Source organism: Equus przewalskii, chromosome 9 (assembly GCF_037783145.1).
Source record: "Equus przewalskii isolate Varuska chromosome 9, EquPr2, whole genome shotgun sequence".
NCBI lineage: Eukaryota > Metazoa > Chordata > Mammalia > Perissodactyla > Equidae > Equus > Equus przewalskii.
In genome coordinates this window covers 9,374,926-9,387,157 of record NC_091839.1, presented here as the reverse complement: position 1 = coordinate 9,387,157, position 12,232 = coordinate 9,374,926, and the positions used below count along the sequence as shown (strand labels likewise).

At 57.5% G+C, this 12,232-nt stretch overlaps 1 protein-coding gene across 4 annotated transcripts in view; it reads right to left on the bottom strand.

Annotated features, from left to right (window-relative positions):
• Positions 1-2,312: 2,312 nt before the first annotated feature.
• The window catches only part of SIPA1L3 (signal induced proliferation associated 1 like 3), a 93,023-nt gene continuing 83,103 nt past the window's right edge, over positions 2,313-12,232 (bottom strand). For all 4 annotated transcript variants that reach the window (XM_070557636.1, XM_070557637.1, XM_070557639.1 and 1 more), the window contains 3 exons: positions 7,103-7,238; positions 5,823-5,904; positions 2,313-4,419 (listed from right to left, as the gene is read on the bottom strand). In XM_070557636.1, coding sequence (XP_070413737.1) covers positions 4,276-4,419; positions 5,823-5,904; positions 7,103-7,238 — 362 coding nt within the window. In that variant the 3' untranslated portion in view covers positions 2,313-4,275. The remainder of the gene's footprint in view (positions 4,420-5,822; positions 5,905-7,102; positions 7,239-12,232) is intronic.

The following is a 12,232-nucleotide window of genomic DNA, read 5'->3' as shown; positions in this document are numbered from 1 at the left end:
AGCAATTGAGGTTAACAGCTGGAGCCGGCCCTACCTCCGTCTCCCCGTCTCCCCCCTGCACCCCGCCTTTCTCTGGCTTTGTCCCAGCTCCTCCCTGCCTTGCCGGAAAGGAGAAGAGGGGGGATGGGGTGGAGGGGGCTCCCGCCCCGCCAGCTGTGGTTGCCCTGGCAACGGACTGCTGCAGCTGCAGTGGGAAGTGAGGAGGGAGGCGGGAGCTGGGAGCTGGGACGGGGGGAAGGGAAGGGATGGAAATGAAGACGGTGGCCCCTCCCGGGCTGGGGTGGGAGCTGGGAGCCAGCAGCATCTCGTCCTAGGCCCAGACCTCGCCTGGGGCTCCCTGTCCCGGACGGGTGGCAAAGAGCAGAGGGAAAGGGGCAAAGGAAAGAAAGGTGGAGACACAGGGACATCAGGAGACTGACATTTGGTTGAGGCGAGGTGAAGAGTGAGAGAGAACCAGGACACAGATGGGGAGAGAGACGCGGACAGAGAGTCACAAATTTATAGAGAATCAGAAAAAGAGAGCAGGAGAGAGCTGAAGAGGGAAGAAATAGAGCAGGAGAGAGATGGAGATGAGGAGAGCCACAGGAATTATGGCGAAGAGAAGAGATGGAGATTTAGTGGGAGAGGGGAAATAACTAATGAAAAATAGCAGACACATTTTGGGAGACAGAAGGAGGAAGGAGACAGTGATTTGGAGAGAGAGAAGCAGAAGAGATTCACGGAGGGGAGGCAGAGACCCAGGGCACACAAATGAGGAGAGAGAAAAAGAGAATCAGAGGAGAGGACATTTGGGGAGAGAGCCTCAGAGTTAGGACCAGGGACAGGCAAAGGCCCAGGACGACGACAGAGAGAGAGGAGACTCAGGGAAGAGAGGGACACAAAGAATTTAGGGGGCAACAGGAAAATCTGGAGACAGCCAAAGGGGGGAAAGGGTCAGAGACTGGATGAGGAGAGAGCCAGAGACGGGGTGGGAGGGGGAGAGACCGGGGGAGCATCCGAGAGGGCGCCTGTGTGAGAGAGAGGGGGACAGGGCACCAGCCAGAGGGAGCGGACAACTGGGGCAAGGTGGGGAGGGGACGGGCAGGGCACAGTTGAGGTGAGACCGCGGGCTGGCATGTGCCGTCCTGGGATCTGGGATCTGGGAGTTGGTGTGTCACAGGCGCCAGGAGAGGATGTGAGAACAGCTTGTTCCACCCGTCCAGGGCTGGTGGGGGAGGGCGGCACGGGTTAAGGATGAGGCCTCACGGAGGGTGGGGACAGCAGGGAGCATGTCTGGAACACTCTAGAATTTTTAGGAGATGTGGAAATAGTTGGTCCACCTCCTCTGGAAAAAGGATACATACCCGTTTTGAAAAAATATATTTTTCGGGGGTTGGGGGAAGGCCTGAGTCAGAGAAGCATCAGGTTTTAGCTCAGAGATGAAAAACTCAACGGCAGGTACACGGGGCTGGTGGGCCTGAGACCCTGCCACGTGGCCAGCCCTGTCCAGAGCTGGGCTGCTCTCAGATCCGGGTGGAGCCAGACCCAGACTTCCCACGGGAGGCCAGACTTTGGGATTCTCGTGTGGAATTTCGAGATTTGGAGAATCAGGTTGACCCTGCTCCTCCGGTCAAACTGCAAGTGTTCGCGTGGCAGCTGCAGATCCGGACCCCGGGAGCTGAAGATGCTCCCCGGCCAACGGCCAGGAGAGCCCCTGGAGGAGGGCCTGGCCCGGGCTGAGGCCACCGAGGCCGTCAGTATCTTTCCGGCCACCTCCACCTCGCCGTGCTCCCCCGGCCTGGAAGCTGGGGCATTTCCCACCCCAAACCACCAGCCAGATGACGGGCAGAGGCCCAATGCCACCCACGGGGGGGAGGGGGGTGGAATGCAAATTCAGCAGGGCTGGGGGGGCTGGTGGGGGCGACAGCCCAGCCCCAGAGGCCCCAGACTCAGCCCCAGACTTGCTGCGAAGGAGACATTTACTGAGCTGGAGATTGGCTTTCCTGACACCTGGTCTCCAGAGTTCTAAAGGGGACAGTAATTCTAAAGCCAACACAACTCCGTGGGCTGGGTCTGGCTGTCGGGCCACCGGTACGGGACTTCCGGGGGACAATCTCCTGCTTTTTAACTTAAGGACTTTGACATTCCGCGTGATAGATTTCTGTTGTCTGGGTTTCGAGGAAAAGAAATTTGCAAGGCTGGTGTTCCCGGGCTCTTAGGGAAGTGTGTGTCACAGTGCTTGGGACAACGGGGACAGGGAGGGGGCCCACGCTGGACCACACCCTCTCGTCAGTGACTCCAGGCAGCTGCCCAGCTAGTGAGCACACGAGCCGTTTCTATGAAACATTTATTTCCTTTGAAACCTCCAGAAACATGCCAGAAAATCTCAAGACAGGAATAGGAAAAAAAAAAAATAAAAATAAAAAATCCAAATGAAACAAATCAACACATGAAAAAAATGCTCCCGCTCTCTTCAGCCGTCGGATAGAACACCAATCTCAAATTAAATAGATTTGTTTTGCAGAGATCCTTAAAAAAAAACAACAGAAAACAAAACCCAAAATCATAATTTACACTTGTCAATGTACATGATTAGGTCCCCAAAATGATTTGAATGATCTGAAGAGGTGAGGAGATGACTTAAAAAAGGGGGGGAGGGTGGTCTCCAGGTTAGGGTCCGAGGAGGGGGGGTGGGGTGATCCTGGAGAACCTTCTGGAAAAGGGGGTCCAGGGAGAGGGGCAGAGACGTCACAGTAGTTGGCCAGGGCTGAGGACCGAGCTGGTCCCGCCTCACCCCCCCCCCCCCCCCCCCCCCCCCCGATGGAGGAGCCGGCAGGGCTGAGGGCTCCCCGGGGCGGGGCTGCGGGCAGAGGGGGATGGCAGGGGGGCACAAAGGGGCGCCCTTTGCTCTCACCCCTGCTCATCCAGCCTGGTACCTGCCCGAGTGCCTGTGTCCTGTGTGGTCCCCAGAACCCCCTTCCCTGAGGTTTCTGGCCCCAAAGAGAAGGCGGTGGGATCTCTGGACAAGGGCTGGCCGCCTGGTGCTCCCAGCCTGAGCCAGGCCCGCACAACGCCCTGCCTGGTGGCTCCCCCTAAGGGAAACCCGCCCGCCCACCCTGTCTGTCCCTCCTAGTCCTCTGTGCAGCCCCAGCCCTCGGGGGACGCGCCTTGATCCTCAGCTGGAGGTTGGGGGGATCCACAGATTGTGGCCATAAGGACTTGTTCTGGCGCAACTCTACATGAAAAAATAAATATATATATATTTTTTTGTTTTGTTTTTAAAGGAAAAAAAGAAACTCTGTTTCCTGGGTGAACAGTGTAGTACCACACCGGCCTGGCTGCTGGCCAGCTGCCCCTTATTGCCTTTAGAGAAGCAGCACCCCGTGGGGGCGCACGGGGAGGCCACCCCGGGCGGGGGGGGCCTGCGAGCCGGGCCGAGAAGGGCAAGCAGACCCGGAGAAGAGATGAAGGCTGTCTCTCTCCAGCCCAGAGCTGTCGCTGCGTGGTCGGGGCCGGTGAGGCTGGGGGGCTCTGCCCCGGGCCTGGTGGGCAGCAGCTGGAAGTGGAGGGGCCCAGGCGCCGAGGCTGCTGGCGGGCAAGGGCCGATAGAAACAGACCGTGTAAACGGTCCCACGTGTGCAAAGAGGGCGCTCCCTCCGAGACGCTGCCTCTGGATGCTGGGATTTCTGCTCTCCATCCTGGGACCCCCAAGAAAACCACTGAGCCTCTAAGAAAGTGCTCCTGTCTGCTTTCGGAAGGATGGGGTGGGAGGGGTCATGTCCGTGCTTTTTGGAGCAAGGGCACTGTTTCCCCTGGGGCCTCCTCTCTCCGGGGCCTCGGGGAAGGACGGTGGCTTTCACGCTGTGACTTTCATGCAGCCCAGGCTCTGTCGTATGTGGGGAAGCCAGCTGGTCGTGAACTCCTGGAGTGCTGAGGTCTGAGCCTCGCTCCTGCCCTCCCTCCCCTTCCTCCAGCTTCCGATGGCTTGGTCCTAGGAAGAGGCTGGATGGGGAGGGCAGGATGGGCCCCCGGGGCGTTGTGGGCACAGCCCAGCCCCCCGGGAGCGGAGACAGGCAGTTCAGAGGGAGGCCTGAGACCATGTCACCCTCTGGGGCTCGGGGACCATGAGTCCACCCTGGCCCCCAGCCCCGGTGAGGCCTGGCTCAGGGCCCACTGCCGTCTGGGGTTTCCGTGTCCACCGGGAGGGCGGCAGGGCCCTGGCTGGGTTCTCTTGGTCACGCCTGCAACCCGGAGCGAGCTGAGGGAGAAGGGAGCAGGGGCCGCGGCCTCTCCGTCTCACAGGTCCTTCTTGTCCCTGCAGAAGATCTCAGCGAACTTGCGCAGCTGCTCGCTGGCGGCCTGTGACTCCTCCTGCAGCCGCTGGTTGTTCTCCCGCAGGCTGGCCACCTCCGACTGCAGCACGGCCTTGTCCTGCTTCTCCTGTGGGTGGGGCCGGGCATCAGCAGGCGGCACAGCCAGTGGCTCCCGGACTGGGGAGCCCCGGCTCGGCTGTGGGATAGAGCCAGGCTGCCAAGGTTCCCATCCCAGCTCTGCTTCTCGACAGCTGAGCAACCCTGGGGAGGTCGCTGCACCTCTCTGGGCCCTGGGTCCCTCAGCTCTAAGAGGGGTGGCTGAGGTTTCTATGAGGACATATATGCCAAGCTCTTGAGACACAGCCTAATGTGGAGTAACCGTTCGCCAAACCCCACTGTCATTATCGTCACCTCATTTCACCCTCACAGCCGCCCAAGGACTTGGGGACTGCTGTCACCCCCATTTTCCCGGAAGAGCAGGTGTGGAGCTGGGAAGTGGGTGTGGGGCTGCCGCACAGGCTCCACGGCCTCTTCTGAGACGCCCTTCCAGGATCATGGACATCCCAGGGCAGTGACTTGTCCGAGGTCACACAGCATCGAGCGGTGGGGTGGGGCTGAACCCGGGCCCCTGGAGTCCTGTGCTTGAGACCCGCACGTTCTACTCTGCCACCATTTGCCTTTCACCCCAGAGTACATAAAACAACAAGTCGGCATCCTCTGACCTCTCTCTCCTCCCTCTTCCACACCCTGGAGATGAGGATGCGGAACAATCCGGAAGGTTGCCTTCTGCATGCCCCTCTGACTCGTGGATGGTAAACATTTAAGTGTGTGCTGTTCCAGGAAACAGTGCTGCTGCTTGCTTAGTTTTTTACTTACTGGACTTCTTTTGTATGTTGGTAAATATACAGATTTCTGTTATTATTTTAATTGGCTGCAGGATATTCCGCTGCATGGGTGTCCTGTCATTCACATAACTTTCTCCCGTGAAGGAATGGCTGCACTGGCTCCAACTTTTTATTGCTAATAGTGCAGCAATGAACATCCTGCAATTACATTTTTGATAAATATTGTCCAGCTGCCCCCCAAAAAGGTTGAGCCAATTTATTCTCCCTCCAAGAATGAATGAGAATTTCTCCGTGTGCTTACCAGCCTTCACTTTTTTTTTTTTTTTTTTTTTGGTGAGGAAGATTGGCCCTGAGCTAACATCCGTGCCCATCTTTTTCTATCTTGTACGTGGGATGCCTGGCACAGCATGGCTTGATGAGCGGTGCTAGGTCCACACCTGGAATCTGAACCTGCAAACCCTGGGCTGCCGAAGTGGAGTGCATGAACTTAACCACTATGCCACTGGGCTGGTGCCAGTATTGTCACTTTTTTCTCTTTAGTCTTGACTACATTCAAAGGTGGCGGCCTCCCCTGGAATAGAAGGGGTGGGTTGGGACATGGGCCTCAGTCTCGCTGGCCCCCAGAGCGTCTGGAAGTGGAATTGGGAGGTGCGTGCCACATGAGGCGGCTGCCTGGTTGCCTTACCTTCTGGAGGTCCGTGTGCAGCTGCTTCAGCATCACCTCCAGCTGGTACACCTTGCCTGTCAGATCCAGGGGCGGCTCCTCGCTGCAGGGACAGGGGACAGGGTCAGGCCTAAGGCCCAGAGCTAGGAGGAACATGGGGCACAGGCCCCTCTGCCCCCAAGGTTCTGGGGAGTCCTCTCCTTGCAAAGCCCCGAGGGGCGCTGGGAGGAGCAGCTCCGGGGGAAGCCGGAAGCCAGCCCTCCCCCCAAGCTCCACCCAGCGAGGGCAGTCTGTGGGTGAGGCTGGCGTCGTGGGAGCACTGAGGGATGCACACAGCCGCTGGGGGTGCGGGGAAGCGGGGGCTGCAGCAGATGAGGAGAGAGGCAGGGGTCTCGGCCCAGGGAGCGGGGAGCACTCGGCCCTTCCGCCCCCCCCAGCCCTTCCTCCCATCACAGTCCTGGACCTTGGGGACCAGGGGCTGCAGGGGAGGTGGAGGCGGGGGGAGGAGGTCACCAGTTTAGGGGCAAAGGGGGCGAAGGTGTGTGCCCAGAGGCCACAGGTCCTCCATTTCCGCCCCCGCCCTGTCCCCACCCCGGCTGCACTGGCAGTCACTGCCTAGTCCTGTCATCCTGGGGGCACAGCTCTGGAGGGGGCTGAGTTCTGCAGCCAGCGCGGGAAGCCAAACCAAGAAGAGAAAAGCCGCCCTGGAACAGCGCTCACAGTGCCCGAAGCTCAGGGCCCGGACGCCGGGCACGGCCAGGAGTGCAGCTGAGTGTGAAACGCACTACTGAGATCCAGGGACGTGCATACACGCCCTGCCCATTCTCTCTCCCGCTTTTTAATTCTAGTCTCTGCCAAGCGAGTGCCGACAGACATGGAGCACTAAAGGGGAGGAGACAAACGCACATTTGTCTCTGTCCTCCTGCCCCCGAGAGCCTCGTGAGCAGAGCCTGGGCCTCAGTCACCAGTGACTCGGTCCCCAGAGAGCCCAGCACAGGACCTGTGGGGCGGGGGAAGGCAAAGGGCAGGCGAACGTTTGCATAATTGAGGAATCCGTGGAGGAGACCCAGGAGCAGACAAAGGGGAAACTGAGGCAGAGAGCAGGGCCCCGAGCTGGGCAGACGGTGGGGGGGGGCCCTACTGTCAGTGACGTGCGAGGAGATGATCCTGGCTTTGCCTGGCGGGTGGCGGGCTGACTGCAGCACCTGCCTCCTGCCCGGTGTCCCTCTTTCACTGTGCGGGCGGGCCGCCTCCTGGGCCTTGGGTGGCCGGGCCCCTGGGTGCACCCAGGGAAAGCTCACCTCATGGTGGGGGTGGTCCTGGGGGTCGCGGGCCCCCTCTCCAGGCTCAGGTGGCTGTGGACAGCACTGTGAGCAGGTGGGACGTCCGGGCTCAGAGTTGGGTCGTTGAGAGAGAAGAGCGAGACGGCTCTTTGCACTGCCGGGGAGAGAGGGGGGAGCAGGGTTGGCAGGGCCCCCAGACCGACAAGCCACGCCTCCCCCTGCACATCCCCGAGACACTCCCCATGCCACTTCTGTGAGATCGCGCAAGCACCTGGGGGGGATTCTTGCCAAAAAACCAAATAAGGAGAACCAGCAAACCCCACCCTGATTCGGATCCTTCTAGATCCAATGGCCACTTTACACCCAACTCAAGGCACAGAGGAATGAGTGAAATGACAGTGTGAGGAAGGACCCAACCCAAGTCAGCGCCAGTGACCTGGTGTCATCAGTGAGTCAGTGGACCGGGTCGAAGCTGGCTGGTGGCCAGGTTGGGGTTTGCTACGCTCTAGCTCTGAGCGTGTCTGCGAAATTTCAAAGGAAAAGTGCAGCAGAGAATATCGTGTATACGGGGGGAGAAGTCACGGGGGGCTGCCAGTTAAAGCGGGGATCCCTGGGTCCCACGCAGACACGTGACGCTCTGGGTTCGGCCTGAGCACCTGCATTTTTAGCTGCCCTGTGACGGCAGGAATTGCTGCCCTCGAAAAGCGGGTCAGGGAGCCCCAGGGCAGCCGGACAGGGGACCACGTGGACCCAGGCAGCAGGCAGGTCTGCGCGTGTGCCCCGGGGAGAGGGCACCGCCAGGGGCAGCGCACACACACCGCCAGCGAGCAACTGTTTACACTTCTGTGCGTGAACAGCAGCACAGTAAAACCTGAACACCCTTCCCTTAGACTCTCCAATTATTCACATCTTGCCACAGTGTCTCTTTCTCTCCTTATCGGCGTGTGTGTATATTTTTTCCCTTAATCTTTGAGAGTAAACTGCCAACGTCACGGTCCCTTACCTTATGGACTTCACTACACTTCTCCAAAAAGTAAGGACACAGCACACTATCACATTCAAGAAATTTAACATTTATACCATACACTGTCTAATAGAATCATCTTAAAATTTCCCTGATTCGCTAATATCCTTCATAGCTCTTGTATTCTGCCTTGGATTTAATATTCTCTTTGAAAATATTTTTATATGAACAACTTCAAACGTGGCCCCAAAGCAGAGAAGATAGCATCATGAGTCCTCCTGAACCCATCACCAGTTTCAACACACCCTGGCTTCCCCCCCAGCATTTCCTTGCTGTTTTTCATTCTTCTGATTACTCCTCTCCTTTACTTTTCTTTTTTTTTTGGTGAGGAAGATTGGCCCTGAGCTAATGTCTGGTGCCCATCCTCCTCTATTTTTTATGTGCGATGCTGCCACAGCATGGCTTGATGAGTGGTGTGTAGGTCTGTGTCTGGGATCTGAACCTGCGAACCCCAGGCTGTCAAAGCAGAGTGCATGAACCCAACCACTACACAACCAGGCCGGCTCCTCTCCTTTACTTTTTAAAAACAGTTTATTGAGTGGCCAGCCCAGTGGGGCAGCAGTTAAGTTTGCATGTTCTGCTTAGGTGGTCTGGGGTTCGCTGGTTCGGATCCTGGGCGCAGACCTATGCACCACTTGGCAAGCCATGGTGTGGGAGGTGTCCCACATATAAAGTGGAGGAAGATGGGCACAGATGTTAGCTCAGGGCCAGTCTTCCTCAGCAAAAAAGAGGAGGATTGGCAGATGTTAACTCAGGGCTAATCTTCCTTAAACAAAAAAACCAAAACAGTTTAGTGAGGCTGAATTCACATACAGTACGCTGCACATGTGGAAAGCGTCTAACTCGAGAAGTTGTGAGGCATGTTACACACACTGTGCCTCCATCGCCATCCTCAAGATCACGAACATACCTACTCCCCGGGAAGTCTCCTGTGCCCATTTGCAAGAACCTTCCCCCAACTGTTTCCTCAATTTAAAACAACTTTTCATTTGGAAATAACTAGGTTTACAGAGGAGCTGCAGAGATGGGAGAGACTCCTGTGTCCCGTCCACCCAGCCTCCCCCGACGTGACTTCTCAGATAACCGGGACACTGTGAGCAAACTAGAAACTGACACCGGTCCCCATTATTCACTCAACTACACACTTTCTGCGGGTGGCACCTGTTTCCCACCCGTGTCCTTTCCCTGACCTGGGGTCTCATCAGATCCCATGTGGCACTCAGTTGCCACATCTCTGGGTCTCCTCCAACCCGGGACAGTTTTTCAGCTGTCCTTGCATTTCGTGACGTTCACACCCAAAGTGTTCTCGTCAGGCTTGGTGGAATGTCCCTCAGGTTCGGTGTGTCTGATGTTTTCATGGATTTGGGGGAAGACGAGACAGGTGGTGTGTCCCTCTCAGTGCACTGTACCAGGGGTCCATGATGTCACGCGTCTGGTCGCCGGCGATGGTGACCTCGAACGCCTGGTTACGGTGCTGTCTGCCCACTCTGTCCACCGTGAAGTTACTGTTTTTCTCTTTCCATACTCAATTTGTTAGAAGTGGGGAACTAAGTCCAGCCCCCACTCAAAAGGAGAGCAGAAAAGCATCTGTGGAGAGCACAATAATCCAGAATATTCTGAGGCAGACACTGAGGCTATGTCAGCATCCTGCTTCTGCTGAAAGCTTCCCCACGAATTTCAGCACTCATCAACAATCACAGTGTCGTCCTGAGGATTCTCTGCTCCCCCTGTGCCTTCTAGATTTATGAATTGGAACCCTCCTGTGACCAAGAGTTGCCGCGTTACCCCCATCTGTGTATTAAGTTATTTACTTGTAAGAGAATGGACTCGGGTATTCATTTTATTCCTCGGGTTATAATCCAAGACGACCGCTATTGATTTTGTCGCTCAATCCTTCCACCGTAGGCCACCGGGAGCGCTCCAGGTTGGCTCCTGGGTCCCTTTGACACGCCCTATCCCCTTTTATTTTTTTTAGCCCTTCCCTATTTTCTGATACCATAGAAGGTGATCCCCTTTACTTTTTTGTTTTCTGGAATATTTTAAAGCAAATCCCAGACATCTCTGTATTTGTGTTTCACCTGAAGAAACATCACTAAGTATCTCTCCTGTTAGTTTTTTTTTTTTTTTTTTAACAAAACTACTATGCCACGGACGCACCTACCCAAATTAACAATAACTCCTTTAGTCTTTTCCATTTATTTTTATTATTTTTTTTTGAGGAAGATTAGCCCTGAGCTAACTGCTGCCAATCCTCCTCTTTTTGCTGAGGAAGACTGGCCCTGAGCTAAAATCCATGCCCATCTTCCTCTACTTTATACGTGGGACGCCTACCACAGCATGGCTTTTTGCCAAGTGGTGCCATGTCCGCACCCGGGATCTGAACCAGCAAACCCTGGGCCGCCGAGAAGCGGAACGTGCGCACTTAACCGCTGTGCCACCGGGCTGGCCCCTAGTCTTTTCCATATAATCGACCGGCACAGGATAACCCACATATATCTTCACTAAAAAAATCAAACCTTACAATGAGCTGAAGGCACCATGACTCCACTCCCGGACTGGCCCCCTCCCAGCTCCAGGGCAGTAACTGCCACTATGGTATCCGCATTTCCTTCCAGGCCTCTCAGCTGCGCCCCCCACCTGACCGCCCCCCCCGCCCCCCCCCCCCCCCCCCCCGTAACCTCCATGCTGTCACTGCGCTGCATTTGTTAATTTCATAAAGGAGGAGGAAACAGCTCCCTGGGTGACTGACGCACAGTCTGGGTGAGGACCCAGCGCCACCGAGCTGGCTCCCTGAGCTTTCCCACCCGTGGGTGCGTTTCCCACAGACACGGGCAGGAGGGTAAAGCGGTGGCTGTGGGGTGCGGAGCAGGGGCAGGGCCCTGGGATAAGGGCCCATGGCTGGGTGGGTCAGTGTCTGGACAGCTCTGCCTTCCCCAGACGGCCTCCGGGTCTCCAGGGAGAGGCCTGGAGCTGGCCATCCGCCTCCCGCGGGCACAGGACCAGGATAGGATGCCGGGAGACCCGGGGGCAGAAGCCGGCCCAGCACCTGGCCCCACTCCCTGCATTCCTCCCGGGACACAGCCTGGCCCGCACACCCCATACAATCAAGAGCCCTGGGCTGGAGCAGACCCTGCCCACTGCTCCGGGAGCCTGGGGAGGGAGGGCCCCTCTGCAGGCCCCATGGAGACCTGCAGGGGACGCTCAATAAAGGCCCTCAGACCCCTCCTGGCTCCCAAATCTCGGCAAAATCCCAAACGTCCCAGGGACACACAGGCGTTATAAACGGTGAATCTATGTAAATCCACTTAATGCTCAGAGCCCCCTGCAGGGCGGGACTAGGATCTGACTTTACAGATGGGCAAACTGAGGCCACAGAAGCCAGCCTGTCACCCAGCCCACCCACCAGCGGCAAGGCTGGGGCTAGGACCCAGGCCGCAGCTCGGGCTTCCTTTCCAACCCCTGGCGATCCTCCCTCCCTCAGGAGACACCGTGTCCTCCACTCTCCGGGCCCCGCACTGCCTGGACCCCAGTCCTGCACAGCCTGACAGTCCTGGGACTTATAGGCGGCACGCGAAGTCCTTGGGCCACCAGCATCCAGTCTGTGGAGTCAACCAATGAACCAATAAAATATTCGGGGTTCTTGTTTCTCCAGGAATCACCCCTGCTGCCCACTGTGGCCTTCTGGACGGCGGGGGAGCAAGAGGAACGACGCCAGGCCAGATGGGCCATGACGACGGTCACTGGCTCACACAGGGGGAAGGCTGTCCCCACACCCCGGCTCCTGGGAGCTGTCGGCCGGAGGAGGGGCACTGTCAGGCTTGGGGCAGGGACGGCCAAGCCGCCCTCCACGGGGGCCTGTACCCTGCTCACGCCTGCAATGCACATGGGGCCCTTCCCTGCTTGCCCGCCCCCCGCCCCCGCACCGTCACGCTCCATCCCCGCAGTCCTGTGAGGGCAGGAAGCGCCAGGAGCTCCCACTGCACCTGTCTTGTTAGGAGAGGCTGAGCGGAGTCCTCAGAAGCTGAGGGCCACTGAGTCCTTTCCCTGTAAACGGTCTGTTCTCTGAACAACGGAGGGCTGTTCAGGAGTGGGTTCAAATCCTGACCCATATGTCCTGGCCAGGT